Source organism: Wasmannia auropunctata, unplaced genomic scaffold (genome assembly GCF_000956235.1).
Source record: "Wasmannia auropunctata unplaced genomic scaffold, wasmannia.A_1.0 LD335988.1, whole genome shotgun sequence".
NCBI classification, from domain to species: Eukaryota; Metazoa; Arthropoda; class Insecta; order Hymenoptera; family Formicidae; genus Wasmannia; species Wasmannia auropunctata.
Window position 1 is genome coordinate 764162 of NW_012026902.1, and position 21840 is coordinate 786001.

A 21840-nucleotide genomic window follows, 5' to 3' on the forward strand; every position below is an offset into this window, starting at 1 on the left:
TTGATCCAGGTGTGTCATAAAGTGATTTACGCGCGCATTCATTCAGCACGGATTGCATGTTGCAAAGTGTTTTATTGAGAAAGTCACATAAATTAATATTAAGCTAAATTAATATTAAGTGGCTAATATTGGTTTTGGTGTTATCACATGTCACAGACAGCCTGTCGAGTTCACCATGGCGGATATAATACAAAACGGTACTAACGCATCATACATTTTAGTATTAATGGTACGGACCACGCTGATGAAACATTACACACAGGATGCGAGTAATTCTACGTATGGGATTAGCAGCACTTGAGATTCGCTCGTCCATCTCTCTCTATGTACAAATTATTTAATATAAATAAACGAATCTCTACACTTGTAATATACAAAAGTAAGAATCGCGGGGGAAGGAGGAGAAGAGTCGCGGAGTGTCCTCTCGACGGGACCGCCTCGACGAAGGGGTTTTGTCATGAGAAATGCTGTGTACATATCTACATGCAGAAACCGTACGGACGACACATGTTCGACGTTCTGCGAATAAATAGCCGCTTAAGAGTGCACGCCGCTGCAACCAGATTGATCTACCTGCGTGCGCCGGACGATGCTGCCGCAATTACGTCGATAGACGCAGATAAAAAAGAGGAGACAGGGAAGAGAGGGGAGAAAGTATATGTGGATGCAGTGCGTCAATAAGTGTAAAGACTAAAGCCTCCTTTACGGGTTCGGCGAACTCTAATACTTCCCGAGCCGGCTAACACCTGACGACTTAGCGCGGTAATGCTCTTAATACTAAAAACGGATACCTACTTCCGTTTAACGAATATCGAATAACGGTTTCACATGGCGCCGGCTCGCCAATGCGCGAGACGCAACGAGTGTGTTTGTGTGTTTATTTTCATTACCGCACAAGGCGATCGTGCCGACGCAATATTATTCGGCTTTTATGCGGCAACGTCTCGCTAAAAATAAACGTTTTTTTATTGCGTCGGTGCACTTTTATTCCGCCAAATCTCGTTACGCGCAAGCGAAAAAAAAATGTGTCGGAGGAAAAATGCGTTTAACGCGACAATTGAATTCACACGTAATCGTGGAAACGAGCCGCCGACTGCTCGGAACACAAACGTTCGATCTCATTCACACCACATTGTTGGAAAATACAATAATTTATCTCTGGAACATTTAAAAACCGTGACGAACTGCGAAAGTATGCCGACTCACGTCTATCAAAAAACCACAAACTGCCTTTTCGTCCGCGGCAACATTATTTATTTCTTTTTACTTATTGTCTCGATCGCTCGAAGTCCCTCAACGAACTTGTACCACGTACGTAAACGCAGCCATAATTTACGCCACCTCCCTCCGCATCGTGCGTGTTCTTTCTCTCGCATGATCGCATCGATCACCGAAGGAATCAGTTCTCTCGCGATTTCGACGCGTAAAACTCCGCGCAGTTTCGCGAGATCCATCGCGATTCAACACTCCTCCGTGGACGTGCTGGAGATCTGCGTGCTGGCGCCGCTGGAGAAGCTGCTCCTGCAGGTCTCCACGGCGAGAGCGGTGTCCGGCACCTGGACGAACTGCACCTTCTCCTTGGGCCACCTACTCCTGCCGTAGACGCAGTTGAAGATGTTGTAACGATGGTCCATCTCCAGTTGGCTCAGGGTGCTGCTGTGCCGGCGCTTCAGCACCTTCTTCGCCATCAGGCTGCGATTGTTCTTGTACGAGAGCTCGCGATGGAAGCAGAAGAACTTGCGCAGCTCCCGCTTCACCCGCCGGGACCGATAGCCGAAGAGCAACGGGCTCGCGTAGGCGGCCAGGATCAGGAAGCTGAGCGCGAGCACGTCGTATTCGTGCGGAAACACGTAATCCGAGTACTGCGGCAGATTCTTGATCATGCTCAGTAGCACGTACGGCGACCAGCAGATCAGGCCCATTACGATCACCAGCGCGCTGATTCTGGCCGCCCGGGTCTCCTCGCGATACCTGAACAGGGAGCCGTTGCTGATCCGGTGCTTGAGGGAATTGATGTAGCTGTTGGTGCTGCGTACACTGGCCACTCGGTGCAGCGTGCCCGGCTTGCCAGGCGCCGGCGTGATTGTCACGATGGGCGTCAGAAAGCAAGACGAGGGCTCCGGACTGTTGGTCCCAATGTTCTCCACGTTTCTACCAATCGTGTATGACTCCACGTTGGCGTCCAAGACGCTGGGTCTCGACAAACGGCGACTAGGTCGTCTAGATCGCTTGCTCTCTGAGCCACCGCTGGAATTCGAGACCTCGTTTTGCGCCTGTTCTCGCTCTGTCGTCTTGACCGTGACAGAGATCTCCTCCTCGTCGATGCGACAAGCCGTCGTCTTGAAAGAATCTCGTTCGAGATCTTCCGCGTCATCATGTGGCTCGTCTGTCCTCTCGCATCCGGCGACCGAGAGGAGACAGTCGGAGGATCTTCGATCTGCGATCTTGCGAGTTGTTCTAGGAACTTTCAAAGAGTCGAAGTAACCGTAACGTCGCTCGTCGTCCTCGGATTCGGAATCACTTGAGTCCGCCCCGGCGATCCATCTGGATGATTCCCCGATCTCGTCCGTTAGATCGTACGAAGATTTCCGTCTGCGATCCGCATCCGAATTGCGAAACTTGTTCGAAACGAAGTCCTCGTAGGACGAAACACCGCGTTCCTTCTTGAGGTAGTTTGTCTGCAGATCCGCTGCCTCCGTCAAATTATTATCGTTGTCTTGATCGCGCGACGTCGACACTTCCACCGGTTGCAGTCCTACCGTAAAGACGACGCCCGATGTCGTCTTTTCGTCACTCGATCCCGTCTGCGCCGCGTCCGAGGACGATGAAAAGGATCTCCGGCGTGATATCTGATTGGCCGAATGCGTGGTCTCGCTCGTCTCGTCGATGGACGAGAGACTCGAGATCTTGGGTATTCTACGAAACTCTTCGGGGAACGCGTCGACGGATTGATGCTGCGGCCTCACGTAACCGTACGGATCCTCGCTGAAGCTGCCCGACGAAAGAATCGGTCGCGAGCCAGTCCTGCGAGTTCTCTGGGAGTTTCGATGCGCGGCCGAATAGATACTAATATAAATCCAACAAACACCGGCGAATGGAAGTAGATACGCGAATACACTGTGTACGACCGCATAAATGAGTCCGTAAGTGACAGAGTCGTTGGTCATGGTGCGGAAAATCATGGTGGAGTTTTCGAGGAGGCCGACGCTGCTGTCGATCTTGATCGACTCGATTGTTTTAAGCAACGTCGACGTCGCGCCGTCGATCTCCTCCTCCTCCTGCTCCTCGCTGGTCCCGTTGCCGAAGAACGCGAACGCGGATTCGATCGACGTCTCCGCCGTCGCGGTAACGTTTGACGCGAATACGTGTTCGCGGTAGGACGAACCGTTCAACGACGCCGCCGTCGTGCTGCAGGACAACCACAGGCTACGCGGACTCGGATTCAAAGCAGCGACCAAGCCGAAGGCCGTCGAGACTAGCCAGATGGAGACGATCAGCACGGCGGACTTGAGCTTGTCGACTCGGGCCCGGTAGCGCAGTGGGTCCACCACGGCGAAATACTGGTCAATGGCGATCAGCAGGACCGATAGCACTGACGACGTGGTGACGAGCGCGGTGGCACCTTCCGATATCGCGCAGATATTGCTGGCAGTCGATGCGGACGTCGACGTCGTCGGACCGAACGGCGACAGGACGTCGTCCGGCGTCGACGTCGACGTCGTCAACGTGTCTTCTACCGCCGGGCTGTCCAGCATCAGCAACGGGTTCAGCACAGCGCATGTCAGCAGATTCGAGACGGTTAGATTCATCACGAATCTGAAATTGAGACAAAACAGGCCGTCTTCAACATGGAATGTTGATAATGTCCGACACCTGTGCGATTGTCTTAAATTAGCGATCGATGATTAATTGAATGAAACACAATAGCTCATTGAAATACGAGGTGAGATCTTTTTACAAAAAACAAAGCAATGAGATGCAAGATGGAATAGGATAAGGAAAAATGAAGGGAGAATATTTTTAATTACTTTATTATTCCATTGAACACGTGTCAATTTGAAATTAGCACGACTTAATAATCGAAATGTAAATGTATTCGTTGTTAGAAAGCGACAAAAAGCCACAGAAGACATTGAAAGAAAAGAAAGCAAGATTTTATCGTCGTATTTTTCTGCTGCGCTTTCAATTACAAGCCACGTGTTATTTTTTAACAAACGCGAACGTCATCAGGAGAATAGTACCGAATCGCCCAATATTTTTTGCTCCTCGTGGATGGATTATGTTCGCCGTTTCTGTCAATATGACAAATTCGGCGCGAGAACATTTAAAGAACTCATGGTGTTCCGTTTCACTTGTTTGTGCTGTCAATAGATCGACAAACGAATTCCGTCAATACTGACGAAATAATGATCGATGGCGATCGCCTTTGATCTAAGTATAGTTCGCAAAATATCGTTCGCGTTATTTTGCAAAACGACGTCGGATGTCGCGCGATAATAAATGAATTTTCCTTTACACAGCGGAAAAACAAAATGTTACACACAGTTTCGAGTTGTACCGTTAACACGGCGACGAAATGCTCTGAAAATACGTCGGGTTTATTATTACATTTCGTTGCAGCGGTTGCCAAAGTTCGGTACTCGGCGAGTAATTGATTTCCTGGCTCAGCAGGTGGAAGTTCACGTAATAACAATGATAGATCTAGTCGTGTGCGCGACTCTATTAATATAGCTTACTAATATCAACTGCAAACGTTTGCTTTCGCAGAAAATTAGTTGAGTCTCGAGGCCCAATCGAGTTTCAATAAACGAGAACTGACACTACATTCGTCTCTCGACGCAGGAACATTATTTACGATCTCCGAGCATGATATAAGAGCGGCACATGACGCATTACATTGATTTACACAAAATTTTATTTGTACAGTAAACAAGAGTACATCACAGTCCGAACATGTCAGTCATCGTTACGCCTCGTGCACGCGCGGTTATTTTTACGTTGCCTGCAAATAGGCCTCGAGTCATTTGCGTGGCGGCTAAGTTTCCTATGAAAATTACACAGGAGAAAGATGCCTATACCTACCTCCGTCTTTCCGCATTACGTAGCGTCGCGTCGACGACGAAATCGCAAACTGAAATATTTAGACTGGCAGAGTCCCACGAGGAGCACGAGATTCGCGCGACTATAGAAACGACGCGACTTTGAAAAGCTATTTTATTTACGGGCACGATGGATAATACATCCGTCCATAGGTAGGAGGACCCACGAATGCGAGTGAAAATAATTTTCCTGCTGCATCGATATAGCGAGTCGATCTCGACGTTCTTGACGAAATTACATTTTAATACAACGCAAGATTCTAGGAATATCCTGCATACAATTTCCTGTTATTAAATTTTAGCCAATAAAAAATAATTCGAATCGTCCATGTGCTTTTATTTAATTTTAACACGTCCGCGGAGCAAGCCACGGATATAAATATCGGTCGCATGATGAATTTCTATTTATTTCGGTTCGCAGTATTACTGCGCTTCGCCGTTATTTCGTTTTATCGCGGCGTAAAGCCATAAAGTTTGGTCGATTATCGACTCGGGGGAAAAAAAAAATGCAAATGCCGTCACTATCGATGCGCACATGGGGGTTATTAACCTTGGCACGGAACGCAACAACGCGTGAAATAAACGCATAATGTATTATTTATCGCCGTGGCGTCTCAGTGAATATTACGCGAAAATATGGCGACGTCTAAATATATTATTTCCACCTCGTCGTCTCTCGCTCGGGCTGATTTTATTTCCGGTTTGGCGCGCGACGCCGCAAACGCCCGAGACTTAGCAACGCTCGCGTGTGTCCCTTGTATCCTTTACGACTCTCCGCTGTCCGCGAGAATGATTACGCTCGTCGTCGTATACGTCAACGCGAGCTGCGCGTTCGACGAATTTCAAAAACCGTCGCCCACGAGAATTGACGTCGCTCGCGTGACTGACGGGAGCGCTTATCGACGACAACATGGTGGCAATTTTGCAACGGCATTAACGTCAATGATATTACTTATCTATTATGCATTATCCCTTTCCTTGCCAAACAAGTAGTGCGCAGTATTACGCAGTATAATTCGGAGTTACTGGCGTTGGGCAACGAAATGTTTTGGAAAACAGAGAGATATGGTTACAAGATGTGTTAGATAAAAATCTCGAAGGATTATTAGAGCGACAGTGAAAGTCAATGACGATGTTTCTCTCCCCGAAATTGAGGGAGCGACTCCAAGCATTTTCAACGTAATCATACCCTTGCACAAAACAGTCGGTCCACCTACCTGTTAGAGATGGTGCGCAGTCCCGGTCTGACGAGAAACGCGAGCAGAAGAGTCGCGTTGAGGAGAAAGCAGCCGAAGAGCACGAAGCTCCAAGCCGCGATCCCCGGATTGTACCACCATCCTTCCAGATTTCCCAGGTCCGCAACCGATCCTCCTCCAATTCCCGTCGCAGCTCCATCCATTCATAAATAATGAGTGTATTACGGGGCCTGAAACAGAACGCAATATCGTTTTCGTTATTTTCGTTATAATACAACGGCTCTCCGATATCTAGCTCTAATATCGAAATCAAAATTGCAAATCTCTCAATTAATTTAGCGTTAAATTAATTTCATAATATTGGAATATCGAGGCAATCGCGAGTTAAAGAAATTAAATTTACTCTCAGAGTGCCTTGAGCAAATTCTAAGAAAGTTGCGTTAGATCGTATCGCGCGATAAATTCCCCGAATTTTACGATCCAGTTTGTTTCTCGCTGTAGAATTTTCCTACTGCAAAATTATACGTTCTCCCGAAACGGGTCAATTTCGTGCGGCGTCGCGAGGAAATGGCGCGACAACGACGACGCCCTGCAGGAGTTTCCGTCGACATGTATTTTTAGACGGATTTCCCCGTACGCACGTGCTGCAAAAATATCCGCGTGTGGACACGCAACACGCGTGTCCACACGCCCAATTGCACGCGCGCGAACGAGATTGATCGAGATCGCACGGAAATCTTGAGAAAGAGACGAGAACACGTGACGGGAAAACGTGCCTTTTGTGCTGCTCCACGTATATACGCAAGAAATTGGTGCCCGCGTGCGGACATTGTTGTACCCGCATATATAAATAACTAATCCAAACAAATACAAATACACTCGATTTAAATAATAAAAGAGACGATCTCCGCAGTTCGGAGACCGAGGTTAATGTAATGAAGATGTCTTCTGAATATAGCGTGGTACATGTTTCTTAGCTATCTTTGTCTCTTTCTCTCCCTTTTCTCGCACTTAAAGTTAAGTTTTCTTTGCGGATAATAAAAACAAGTCGATCTAAAAAGATCAATGGACGGTACACGTCACGTGAATGACAACTTTTAACGAGGGAAAAATACGCTTTTGTTCGCCGTGGCACCCGAGGCGCGCAAACATAAAGCGCGAAGATATGTAACGCGTTTCGAAAATAACGTGACTTCTCTCTTTCTCTTCTTTATCCGGTTGACGTCAACTAATGTTTTTCGAATAATATTATCGCTATCCGGCCGATCGTCTTTTTTTGTATCGCTGTTACTTAAATGATCTTATACCGCGATTAAGTCAATAATCTTTATTGATTTCATCTTTATTTTATCATGCGCATCTTTCCACTTATCATTCGACTTGCGCGAAGTGTTCGTCGCTTTTGAAGTGGCCTGTTTAGACACCGCGGCGAGATTTTTAATACGATATACCGTCAAGATAATCATTTACAAATATCACATAAATCCTAAATTTCCTTGGTACTTGTAGCACGACTGTAATCACGAGTATCACGACAAGAATTACTTAATTAGATGAAGATCTTTCATTTAGACTTTATACCGCCTGTTTAAGATAGCCAATATTTAACGTCGTAAACCATAGTGTTGAGCGACAATGACCTAAATTCCGTCAGTATCGTAATCTGTAAAACGCATGCCGAGATTTACTTGGACTTGACCTGGAGAAATAGTTAGTTTTGCGATACAGTCCTGATTTGGCTACACACATATATTCTTTTGTCACGAATATATAAACAACAAAAATGGAGACAGAAAAGTTTATAACAGTCTGTGTATGATATAAAATAGGATTCTAAATTCACACACAATTCTTTTCTGTAACGAAGAATAATGGGAAGAGAGGAAAGCCAGAAGTGGTACCTATCATTCCAGCGTGCAGCGATCGACCTTACGCTCGACTGCTGCAAAATCTGGCAGCAGTTCAAGACTCGCAGCCGTTAAGAGAACGAATGAGAGAAGGAGAGAGAGAGAGAGAGAGAGACAGAGTGGCAGAGAACATCTCGAAGGCATCAATCTACGACGATCCGCACGTACAGACAGCCGTTTATTTCCGTTTAGCGAAACTCTCTCACGAAAAATGAATCGCTCAGAAATCCGATCGCGCAACATGAATCTAGCCAACAGTCGACCGATCCATTACCTTGGTTGTTCCTCTCCGAAATCGCATTATCGCGCGATCCGCTCGTGTCACGATCTCGCGTTCGCGACGACGCGAACGTGCCAATGGAAACAAACAGAAACCTCCCGCGATTTTATGGAGCGAGTGATAACAACGGTTGAGCCGGGGGAAGACCATTTCGTATATATGACACCCGTTCTTGTTGCGCAATAAATGCGCAATCCCGTCTTTAACTCGCTCTTATTCCGCGGTATCTCTCGGGCTTGTCTTCGCGACACGTGAGGGGAATGTCATTTCGAGTGTACTTTTTATAACCAGTGCCGAGTATTACGAGCGATATGTGTTTCGCAGTAAAAATTGTAGGTCTCATAAATGTGAGATATTGCGAGAAGGCTGGAAAATAAAAGTCACACTTTTCACGATAGATTTTCGACGTAACATACTATTGTAATATTATTAACGTCTTCTCATCTTCAAATTGTTTTAATAATTTATTCTATAATTTCTAATTATAAAAATAAGAATTTTGTGCTCTATATTATAGTTTGTCTTTTCTTAACATTTAAATTATTGCATTAAAGCTAATAACAAAGTTTCCCCTCAACTACTAGTCTTTTTCATTCAGACTTTACGTTGATTTGATGCAGTTCTAAAATCGCATACGCATTATGTACACCAATCAGCCCGTTTATATTCCACTTAGTATTCAACCGGAAGACAAACTTACAGTTGCCGATGTACGGTTCATCAACGATTCGGCGTCAGGCTCTTGAGCCTTGCGCGCTATAAAAGGCTCCGACACGCGTGCCCGATTATGCGAATTTCGCTGCGTAATGCACGGCGTCTTGTAACGGCGCTATTTTCGCGCGCATGACTCGATAACGCGCGAAATCGCTTCCGCGCGAACGACCGCGCGCGACAACGTCTGCTATTGTGTGTGTATTCCCGCCAGGAATAGCGTGCAAAAATCTAAACAGAGTCGCGAGTCCGCTCATTATCCGCCCGCCGATTGCGCACGGCGCGATAACAGGACCGCTGCCGTCGCCGCCGCCACGTCGCGCCGCGCCGCGCCGGCAGTAGCGAATCCGAAGCAGATGTCATTGTCATTCGGAGTAAAGCGTGCCGCTCACGTGAGTGGAGCCGACGTGGACCGCGATATGTCGGCCCGCGCGATGCGGGTACGCGGAAATGTACGTATCGGGGAAATTGGCGACGTTGGCGTGTATACGCCTCCGCGGCGGCATCGATAATGCGCCGATTCCGCGTTTTCGACGCCGCGCGTCACAACAGAGACGACTCCAGGCAAAATCTTCCACGAGCCGCTCGAGAGAGTTTATCGCTCGTACAATAAGAACGGTACAATAATACAAAACGCAACATCGAACGAACGTTTCGAAAGCTGCTCCTCGTATTTTTACGCGATCAGGTTTCGCCATGAAAGTGTCTCGCAGACACGATCTCGGCGAAGCGCGAGGCTGCGACCTGGAGGGACACAATTTATCAGGCGCGAAGACAAGTATCTCGAAAATCTCTAACGCTTCCGAAGGTCGTTCGAAATTGGGTTAACTAAATTGGATGGAGGGTCGATAACTCACCGGAGATATGTGAAACTTAGTTGACGGTGATCTCGACGATACAAGGGCGTAACATGGCGTCCTATTCCCTTCGTACCAGCTCTCCTCCGTGCTCCATTCTCAAAGACCTTGAAGATAAAATAGACACGAGAAGTATTATTCTGACTGTTCTTTCATCTTCCGATAAACAGTATTTCTCAAGCATTCCTTATCGTCTATCGCGACCACGCAACGCCGGAACAGCCGCGAGATGCAACTTGAAATAGATTTTGCGTAAGAATCTTTTACAATTGACAATACGAAGAAGCATCTCATTTTGAAAATATATATACCCATGTAAGACGGAACGAAAAAAATTCAAGGCTTTTCCGCGATGTCCTCCGTTTTTAAAGCAAATAAAAAAATATGTTTCAACATCGAAGAATGAAAGAGAGAGAGAGAAAAAAAGGAGTAAATAATGTTTAAATTACGTCAGAAATGAAATTGTGCAATCTATTTCGCATCTTAATCTCGGTGTCACACGCCCTCTTCGAGAATAATAATCGAATCTGTTTTCTCAATGACGATAAGTCAGCAGATGAATCCGCGAATCGAACAGGCGCAGTCATAGTGATAAGCGATATTCCGTCGCATTACCGTGAGGCTAAGTCGTTCGTCGATGTTTTTTCTGGGATCTCTAGACGACGACGCCTTGCATCTTATTTTACCCGCGATCGATTATTGTAAGGTTTAATTAATACCGGAAATCCTATATTATCGCGTCATGATCGTACGTAACGTAATTCCCTGTCGCTCAAAATCAAATTTCCGCGCGAGAGGAAAATTGATCAGGATGACAAACACTCGGGAAAATTGGCGTAGCGCTAGAGAATTTCGCGTTCGAGCAGCAGATCGAAATTGAAACTTCGATTAATAATAAATACTGACTTCAAATAAAACTTGAGACACGGTAGAATGCGTATACAGTGAGATATCAATACACACGCATTACCTCGCTCTTCAAACCGGAAGGTACAACTCGTTTAAAAAAAAAAAAAAACAAACTCCACGCAAAAAAATCGCGATTTCGTGAAAATAAACCCGAGCTCCCGTCAATTCGCGTGGCTTCTTTATTGCTTGGATTTATGAAATCTTTTACTCACCCCACGTCGCATAAATCAAAATCCATTCGTAAACAGGATTGAAACGGCGCTCGTTTTCGTATGAGATTTTCAAAAAACTGATAATAAAATAAAAGAAATGGAGACGAATTATCCGCGATCGCGAAAGTCATTCGCTTCAATTGACAAAAGTGAAATTCACTCGTGAGGAGAATTGCCGGCGCGAGAAGTTGTCAAACGTAAGAAGAAGACGGCCGAAAGTGGCAAGTGTCTCGGACGTCTCGCAAGAACCAACTGGCACCATGAGCAAACAACGTGGTACTGGAGGGACCCCGCCATTGACGAAATGTTTAAAATCACTTTAGGGATCAAGAAAGCAGGAAGGGGTGGGGGTGCCTATATTTAGCGCTAATGTTAGTACATCGCGAGTGTCGTATGATTGCCCGCGAGCCAATGTTATATCTTATCGACCTCGGATAAAGTGTCGCCGGTCTTATTGCAACGCAATCTCGCGAGATTACGCCTTGCGCGATTATCTAGCCGAGGGACGCGCGAGAGAGCATTAGCATACCAGAACAGCATGCAGACAGGTGTGGAAAGTGCGCGCGTGGCGAGCGAGAGACGTTAAGATCTGCAATGTATATAAAAGTGTCCTTAATCCTTGCCACAGCCGCGGATGAGGCTCGTAAAGTGTCACCGAGCGTATATTCGAGTCGCCGATGCAGATGCGTTTTCGCGTCGCCATTTTTTGCACCGTTATCGCGGCATCGGCGATTGCATTTTACATTAATGAAACAGCGAGCGCGAGAAGATTGACGTCTCTGGATTTCTTATTTTCAAGTCATCTCTTTACAACTTAATTGGCGCGCGTGCGCGCTCGTATAATTAAAATAATTTATTGTTATGTCGTTCTGTCATCTCGCCACACTTTCATATTACCTCGAGGGGAGAAAAAATATTTATGATGTATCGTAGACGTGTATAGTTATTCGACGGAATTCCCCAATATTGTATCACCGCCTTCGACCATGTCGCCTCGATAACGAAAAAAACACGGTCTCCCGTACCTCGACACGGCTGTGAGAATGCGTGGGCGCGCAAGCCGGAATGTCGCCGAATACAGCATCATTTCCTGGTTGGACGGATGCGAAAGATGTTCCAAATTCCTTGGCGTTTACCGGTTTTCACTCCGCTACATGTGTTCTTTTTTCTACGGAGTCGCGTGCGGACGATATTACGCTCACTATAAATCCGAAATATGCACTCTTCAGAGAATTAACAAGTTTTTTCTTTGTCGGATATATGAATAATTTTAACATAAATTGCCGTGACTAATAATGAATATTTTTGCCGACCATCTCTGTTGTGTGAATGTCAGCAAAATATTCGCAGCTGATATACTATTACTGCTGACGACAGACACCGTAAAAGTGTATCTTTATACTATAACATGACACTGCTTGTTTCTAACTCGCGTTTATCTTTGTTCCCAAGTCTCTTGCCATTTTTAATGTCGATAAGTATAACATCCGACGCGATAATTGTGTAAATAACGCGATGCTGCAGCAAATTGTCCGAAAAAAACTTCGCATTAAATAAACATTTACTATACCGTCGATTATCCCATTAAGATAATTATACATTATAGAAATGATATAGCCTTTTTATCTTATTCCGCGGGTAAGGTCACGATATACGTGTCACTCGGTATGATACATCTTACAAAGTCCAAATTAGCGTACGTGTAATAACGACCTATCTATTTCAATGCACGATTGCTACGGAATACATTAGATTTATCGCAGTTTCTATTTTTCCTATACACATTAATAAATCTAGAATCGGCATTACCCTAAGAAAATTCGTTACAAATTTCTATTTTAAAAGTCTCGACGAGTAAGGACTTTTCGTCTTTCCTCGGTGATGGCAACTTAACGGTATCGTTGAGATGTCGAGAAAGCGCGATAATTCTGACACTCACCAGCAAGTCTCCGGCAAACAAAGAAAGTTAAATAGGAACGAGCTACTTTAAATATCCGCTTCGAACATTTTAGCCGTCAAATCTGGAATTCTAGGCCTTTCCTCGGTAAAGGAAATGTAAGTAAACGATATATTTATCGAGAAAGCGTATTAATTTTGAGAACGCTTACTAGACTGCGAACAAAGAGAACTATGTAGGAACGAGCGCAGCGGGCGGTCCTATATGCGGGCTTTCGGCATCGCTTCTGACATCACTGAAACTTCTCTCGCCCTCGTGCCCGAAACGCTTGCTTCCGAAACAACGCAGCTCGGAAACCGCGATGTCCGCTACTCAACGAGTAACGAAGTTTTACAGTTCTGCTATAATAAGCAAATCTTCCATAGGAAACTTACCGCTCACTCTAACTCTTTTTATTCTTTGTAATCGCACAACTTTATACCTAACAAGCGTATCACTTTACTTTAATGGGCGTATCAAAATCAGACTACTTTAAAAACAACTAACTGATATATTACAATAAACGGGCATAAATACTGTATTGCGACATCGCATGATAAAGAGTGACGCAACGACTTCCTCGAATTCACCATATTTTATATTGCGTCGGCGATGTCAAGAAATTTCAGGAAAAAATGAATACTAAGCAAGTATGGAGCGGACGTTGAACCATCCCAAAGAGTCGTCCGAGAATCGGTGACTTTGGCGGATACGCGCAGCAATTTTCTCCGAACAGACGCACTCCGTTTTTTTTCTTTTTTTTTCATGAGACCTGTCATGTTTCCTGAACGAGAGAAAAAGATAATTTCTGTGTCTCGCTATAACCATTCGGCCATTGCAAGCGGCGGAACTTTATGACGCGATTCCCTCGCGGTGAAAAATTAAATCTTTCCGTTACGCGAATAGCTTTTTCCTTCGAGCTTTCGATGCTCGCGCATCCTGGCGTTTCGCAACGCCGCGGTCTTGTGCGCCTCGAATCTCTCAATTAGCGAATTCCACGGACGGATATCGGCGGACGGGAGCGTCGTTTCATAGGCTTGTTAGCACCTTGGGCGCTGGCTCGCAGCCACTCGCGCGTAACTTGTGTTGCAACTCGCCACCGGTCACCGCTACGTCCATCGAATCGAATAATACCAAAGATCGGCTCGAAAGAGAGAGAGAGAGAGAGAGAGAGAGAGAGAGAGAGAGAGAGAGAGAGGAGAGGAGGAGAGAGAGAAAGAAAGAGAAAGAGGGAACAAAGTACAGAGTACGATTTTAAGACAGAATAAATTGGAATAATTTGCGGACGATTTAAAGGCCACTTCAATATTTTTACAATATTAATGGCGGCAATTAATATCTGACACCAGGATACGCGACGGATTTAATACACCTCGGCCTTGCGCACGCCGCAAATTTCAGCCGCATTTCCCCCGCGCGTGTTCTCCCCTCTTTATATCTTATTTTTATATTCCATTGTCAGCTTGCACGGCTACCGCTTATCCTTTAGCCGTGCCATGTCAGTGCCGACACCAAGGTCGATACTTTTTAGTTTGGTACGCCAGTCAACGGATCGCTGATCTTGAAATATCGTCCCGACGCGCCCGCCTACGTCACAGATTTTAACGCCTTAAAATTTCATCGTGGCGAAATGCACGGACCGTTATTAATATAAGCGAGCACCCGCTCCGCGCTCGAGCGGGCGCGCGCGAGTGGAATAATTATGCGTCGGATCGCACGTAAACGCAACGACTCGGCGCGGCGGCTCGCTTCGACCAAGTTCATCGCGGTGAACAAAGGTATTTTGTTCGAGCGAAAAAGCGCGACAAAATCGATCGAACGAAATCGATCCGACGCGCGAGCTCGAATCGCCTTAATTGCTTCGTGCGCGCTGATCGCGATCTCTGGTGTATCAACTTTTTAAGTGGCGAAGGATATGTGTAAACCGTCCCACGTCAATTTCCCCGCTAAATCGCAATGACACGTATATGTATAGAATGCGCGGTATCGCGCACAAAGATCAGTTATACTGCAAATCAAGGCTGTGCACGTAGAAAAATCGTGGATCAGCTTCGTTCCGGTATATCGTTATCTATATCTACATTTTTGGAATTTTACATTGATAATTTTTACGAAAATACTTAACGGCCATCCTCGTTCTTTCTCTCTTGAAATATCTCGCTGACGATTTGTCGAGTCATGTGAATAATAATTCGTAAGCAATTTTAACCGGGATCAAGATCAATGCATACCTCTGGGTACGTGAAAAGGTTGTTACAGATTACCTTCGATAACGGCTCAGTACTTCGGCTTCTCGTCTGTTTTTCGAGATACGTTATCGCGGAGAAGATATTTTCGCCGGAAATACTTATGAGTGCTCTTGATATATATATCGTTGACCATCTCTTCGAAGCGATACAATCTTTGAAGTTACGCGATTAATAACGCTTAGGTGATCTCAGAACGATTATTACGTCAGAGGAATACTGCGAATACCGTAATAGACAATTGCTTTTCGCGTTATGTACCTTGATACCCCGATCAGTGTTACAAGGAATCCTGCTGCGACCTGCTGCGGTATGCTCTAACAACGCTCTAGTGTGCGACATTCCCATCTCGGCCGTGTCTCAAATGATTTAGCATCGGTCAGACAGTCAACAAATGCGGCCAACAGTCGCATTAATCACCGGCCGCTATAATTAGTCCGGCGGACTGTGCTTAATAGCCGGATTAACATCCGATTGATGTACTTTCCCCTCATAAATTCTTCATCCGAATCGGCTGCTCTCCTGCACGAGTGTAATGCATATTTGTATTAGGTGCTGTTCTTCGACAGTTACCACGACGGTATTGCGGTGTATATCGATGACGTTAACGATTGCAGATGCATCACTGCCTGTCGTCGATTTTATATCTCGCCGTATGTACGCCGTATAAACGCAAGAAGGCAAATATACATAGTTCAGCGAATTGCTGGGAATTTATCTTATGTAGGACTCACGGATACCTGGGCGTGTTGCTGAATTTACACAGGCACGCGTCATCGTGTTCACGCCTCGCGTTATTCCACGTTCCGGTATATCGTCCGCTCCTCATGCACGTATATGTATAACCCGCGCGATATACTCCATCTTAACAAACTTGTTGATAAAGGCTGGAAGATACGGAGCGCAGTAATTCGAGGAATCCGGCGCGTTACAAAAGAAGTAACCGGAAAGGACCGAGCTAAATATGTTACAGTCGGGCCTACTTCGTATATTCGTCGAATTCCAAATGAATTCGTTATTCTCGGACTTTTGTCACGTCGCGAGTCGATCGTCGCGCATACCTCCGTTCTCGTTTCTCGCGGCGATTAACGCTATCGGCCGATCGTGCCTCGCGTCCATCTCGTGTTCACCCGAAGGAAAGTTACTTAATCCAATATTTAACGGCTATTTTGCGGCGATCGTAAGGAAAAGTATACGGCTTATCATATCAACGTACACTGCACATAACTCTCGTTGCGCGTCTAACGCGACCTCTCGACCCCGCATTGTCATTTCTTTCTATGATAAGCTGTTTAATTAGAAATCGCGCAGCTCAACCGCACGAATGCAATTATCGAAATACACACGGTCCTCTTAAATTCTCCCTAGAATGCGTTTAACAAAAATAACAGATGATTCCGATAAATTATGACATACCGTAGAATCGCGCGGTATTTTTAGTCAATAAGATACATCGTCCGTTTATATATGTTCCGTCGTAAGATATGTTAATGACCACTTGAATGGAATGCTATTAAACGTGTATATCAAACGTCAATATAAAATAAATTTACGATTGAAGTGGGTATGCTCGAATCACGATAACTCGACGTATATATTCTCAAATTATCGAAGAACGCCCCGTTATACCTCTCGCGATTCCCACTATATTGCAATAACGGCGAATATGGTGAAGCCCAAGCAATTCCGTTTAACGTTGCAGCAACAATGACATGCTGGCGCTGGCATTGCGCCGGTTATCGTTATCGTTACCAGCACGATTTGCGGCCGTAATCATGGCACAGATCGGTCTGCACCCATCTGCAGGCCTGTGCGAACTGGGTTAAGGCGAATGAGAATCACTGTTGACCGGGTCAGATTCTTATCAGGCATTAACACTAACTGCATCAGTCAGCGGGGGACCCGGCGGGGGAATCGCGCGAACTTTCCGAGATAATCGCGAGGAAATGTTGTAACGGTACTTTTCCAGTGTCTGCTTCCCCTCGTTTTCCTATGGAAAGCAAAGATAAGCCGGCGCGGCGTGTGTCAAACGTCAGGAAGATAATTAATGCGCTCGGCTTGATAGTGCAGTAACTAACTTGCGAATCTGGGGAACTAGATTACAATAAACCCATGTGAAGATACCATACGATGGAGAAATTTTTCGTATCGTTTCCCGTACGAAATGTGATTAGAACGCGATATCTATCGAGGTGTTTCGAACGTACGACGCGCGAAGTAAAATGCGTCGCGCAGTTGGCATGTATATACGCGTTACGGGGTAATCTATTAGAGCTGCACGTTACTTTCACTACAGGAGCTCTCGACTTTCTTACTTGTGCGCCATAATTATATACGACATAACAGTAAATTTATCAGGTTTCTATTTTCGTTGCATTAGAAAAGAGAAAGAACAGATTCGCGCGCATTTGCAGATCCTTGGCTCCCGAAGAGCCTTGATTCCTCGTTCCGCAGAACTGGCTTCCTATTAAGATCCTTGATCTCACAGATCCATGAAGCCGATAGTTTTTCTAATTGTTTATCGAGAAAACTCTTGAAAACTTTTATACCTACGTCCTTTGTATGAATATTTCGTTTCGCGCGATATTTAGGTATACGAACATCGAGAAACGAAGCGAAATAGCGAATTCAATTTTCACGCATATACAGAGATCGACGGTGCATTTCTATTAAAAGATCGTCTGCAACAAAAATAACGGAGCAACGGGTACTGTTCCATCGTGATTCGCCAGCCGCCTAATTTCGCTCGGTACGGAGCGGCGTACCTGCCAGTCACTTTTGGTCATGCCCGGCGCAATGCAAACTTTTTAGAGACTCCTGACGTCAATCGACCGGCGGGGAAGGAATTCTGAATGAGATCCCGTGCTTTCTTTAATATCTATAATTATAGCGGCCGACCAAACCGATCGCGCCGCTTATTGTTGTCGGTAAGCAGGGATTCGCGAGCTGTTTGCTTTCATTCCGTTTCGCGCGTCCCACATACATATACGATACGACGAAACGAGGGGAGAGAAAGAGAGAAAGAGAAGTCATTCTTTTTATAATCGAGAGTAACGGCATTATTGTTTTTACTGTTTGACGCAAAAAAACATTGCATCGTTGACGATGACATCAGTCGGCTACAACCACGGTGAACACCATGTAAAGCACCGTGTGAATCATCGTGCACCTTCCTTAAATGTAAATGTCGTATATACATGCCGCAAAGTCATTAAACCTCATTTGACTTGTAGAGAATACTGCGATTCGCATATCCGCGAGACATCGATTTGTACAAGTTAATAAGTACGCGTATCGCGTATATAAATATGTATGCATGTATGTATGTATGCGAGCGGACTCGCGAGCGAATTAATCATTTTTACTGGAAATAATACATAAAGACGATCAGACAGGGAAATAGCTGAGTAACACGGCAGTAATAATATCATTGGAAGCGATAAATATGTTGTGGCTCTCTTAAAAAAATGTTTAACAACTAACCTGCATCTTTCTTTCAATCGCGATAATAAGGAAGTATTTATGATGCACATTGGGATTACTTGGATCTTTGGATTGGGATTACCTGGGGATCGCTTGCGTAATTTCTAGCTAGAAATTACGATTAACATTTACATTCCGTGCGGATTTTTCACTCAACAATTTCACAAACCGCCGTATGCCAGGTGAATATGTATCTCTTCGTGAAATATTCATACGAAAGATATGTGAGAAAAACCCATCGCGTTGATTTTTCTACGCGTGTAAAAATATTCTTCAGCGGTTTACTCGCGATTACGGTGCGCCCCGTAAATTTTCGATCGCGATACACAGTCGAAACACGAAACATGTATACACTCTTGCACACGGCCATATAATTCGGTACCAAAATAAACCGCGAAAATTCCGCGGGGCAGAAACCGATATCGAAAGCGGCTGAAACGCGGCACGACGTTGGCGCGCGGAGAGGCAAAGGTCGTCTACGGTCCGCGACTACGATCCCGAACGAAATATATTACGTAAGTTAGCATAAATCCAAACTTTCTAAACTGCTCGCCGACGCGTCGCGCCGTCTCCGGGCTGCGATCTTGATCCTGTTCGCGGCGGTCTACGTACGTGTGGGATTTATCGACGGTCGTCGCTATACGGCCCAGTCGCGAGTTTTGTATCGCGGTGCGTAAAATGTGAAGGGAATTTCACCGAATGTATCTCTCTCGTTCGCCCGATTGATTTCTCGTCCATGCGTGCGCGCGACTGTGAATTTCGATCTCCGATTTTTTTTTTTTTATTAGCATATACACGCGTCTATCACGCGCTATTTTGAAATATTTCCGCCCGCGCTTGACGTGAACCGTCGAAAATAATGACGTTACGCGATGATGCCCGACGCCAAACGGTACCGCCGGCTCTCAACCAACGGAACCATCCGCCTTTTATTTTCGCGTCACGAGAGGAAAAAGAAAAAAAGAAAAAGGAACGGCCATGGAGAAACGTCGATCGGTTCGTTGCGCCGAGCGTGCCTGGCCTGGCGCGCTGCAATGGAACCGCGAGCGTTTCGAATGTTAATTCTCGACAGATTACGCAAAGTCGCTGTGGATAGAAATATAATGTATGCGGAATAAGCCAAGAGGTGTTGATGAACGCATATTTCAACCCTTTGTACTCTTTGTGTCCCGTTTTTTTCGTCACCGTTTCTATATCAACGATACGTATCTTTTATCGATTATCAAGTACACAAGTCAAGTAGTTACATAAACGAATTTTATAGAGCAGATTAAATCGTGAAAATTATGATTATCTATTTTTAAATTATCTATTCTTTTTTTTATGTTAACGTATTCCGATACGCAGTATTACCTATCTATGTCACGAAACTGACATTTCAGAATAGCATTTCGTTCAAAACAGTCGTACATTTGAATTAATAATTTCCTAAACAGAAAGCTCGCGGTGTTGCAGCGAGACGTGCCTCTATCGGTGGCCTTTATGGGATATGCGGCAGTATTACTCGCCGGGGGAAACCGCGCCAATGAGCTGTAACGCCTAATGACATCGCGATTCCCATTTGCATAGCTTAGGCGTGGACGAGGAAATTCGCGCCTCCGTAACCGCGTTTCGAAAGCAATATCGCAACGCGAAACGTACGTGCTCCAAAATTCGCTGTTGGATTTAACGTGCGTCTACGGATTCTGAGAAAAATAATTTCTGTTTCCGCGCGCGACAAGGAAACATACATTACTGCAACAAAATTAAATAAAAGTATCGTTGTGCAAATTAAGAGAAACGTTGGTACGGCAAATTTAAACGCTAGAATTTAACTGGAATCGCGCATGCATAATGACAATTCGCGCGAGAGGACTCCTTCTTAGAAGAACAGTCAGCCAGCTGAGCCAGCTCCATTCCGTCGAGCGTAAAGGGTTAAGAGACTGACGCGACAAAAAAGATAGGTTACTCACCGTAAGAATATCCCCGATTCGGCAGCCTCCTCCTCCTGCGTCGCGATCCGCTGCAGGTAAGTTCAGGCCGATGAGTTCAGCTCGCTCGCTCGCTCGGCGTGACCGCGGGGAGAGTCGTCTGCGCGGCTGCTGCTGGCCGTTGCCCCGAGTGTCAAACGGCACGGACAATGGCTCGTCCTGACGCTCGCCGGCCGCATGTCAGGGACGCGTGCTTCGACCCGCTCAGAGGGACCCGGCAGAGAAAGAAAGGGAGAGGGAGAGAGAGAGAGAGAGAGAGAGAAAGCGCGTTTGACAAAGGGGAGTCTTTTACGTTTCTACGCCCGTATGCGCCCTCCGCACTTCCGCAGCGACGCCACAACAGACGAGACGCGTCCCCCCGCGTGTGTACGCGCTGCCCTTTAACGTAGAAAACGCGCGCCCCTCTGCCCACCGTAACACGCCGCGCGACGCACCGTAACGGACTGAAGTGAGCGCGTAATACTCCGACTATACTCCGAGGCGAGCCGCCGCGTCGCGCCGTACCGCGAGCCGAACCGAATCGCCGCCGCCACGGCGGACGCGAGCACGCCCGATCGCCGCGCGACCGGCCGCCGAGACTGGCCGAAACGCGCGCGGCGCGGGGTCCTCTCGCTCCCTCTCACGCTCTTTCCCCATCTTCCTTTCCTTCTTTGTCTCGGAGTTTCTCGTTTTGCCTGTCGCTCCTTTTCTCTCTCTCTCTCTCTGTCTCGCCCGTATATGGGATGCCTAACCGCAACCTAGCAACGGCATCAGTGGAAACCTCCAACGCGCGCTCTGGACTCTTTCCTCCGCCCCCGCTTCTCCCGTCGTCCTTAACGATGACGACGCGACGACGGCAGGCTTCTGCCCTTTGACAAAAAACTAATCGCGACGGAGCGTCGAGCTCGCGAGGTGAAAAGGACGCCCGTCTATGGTAGCCGTCTCGACACCTAGGTGCTTCGTTAACGAAGGACGTACGTATACTCGAATTAAAGTTCTACAATCGTTATTCTCTCACACACGCGCGCATACGTAACGCACACGGAGGATCCTCC

The 21840-nt window shown here is 46.1% G+C and overlaps 1 protein-coding gene across 3 annotated transcripts; it reads right to left on the bottom strand.

Annotated features, from left to right (window-relative positions):
* Positions 1–37: 37 nt before the first annotated feature.
* On the bottom strand, positions 38–21245 carry LOC105454130. 3 transcript variants are annotated; one of them, XM_011696516.1, is made up of 4 exons: positions 20789–21245; positions 10051–10157; positions 6317–6525; positions 38–3816 (listed from the first exon to the last, which is right to left on the bottom strand). In XM_011696516.1, exons 3-4 carry the CDS (start codon positions 6496–6498, stop codon positions 1461–1463), a joined length of 2538 nt encoding a protein of 845 aa, XP_011694818.1. In that variant the 5' UTR covers positions 6499–6525; positions 10051–10157; positions 20789–21245; the 3' UTR covers positions 38–1460. The 3 variants fall into 3 exon arrangements, with proteins under 3 accessions (XP_011694818.1, XP_011694816.1, XP_011694817.1); XM_011696514.1 differs by having other exon boundaries at positions 38–3873; XM_011696515.1 differs by lacking the exon at positions 20789–21245 and adding an exon at positions 11172–11440 and having other exon boundaries at positions 38–3873.
* Positions 21246–21840: the final 595 nt, after the last annotated feature.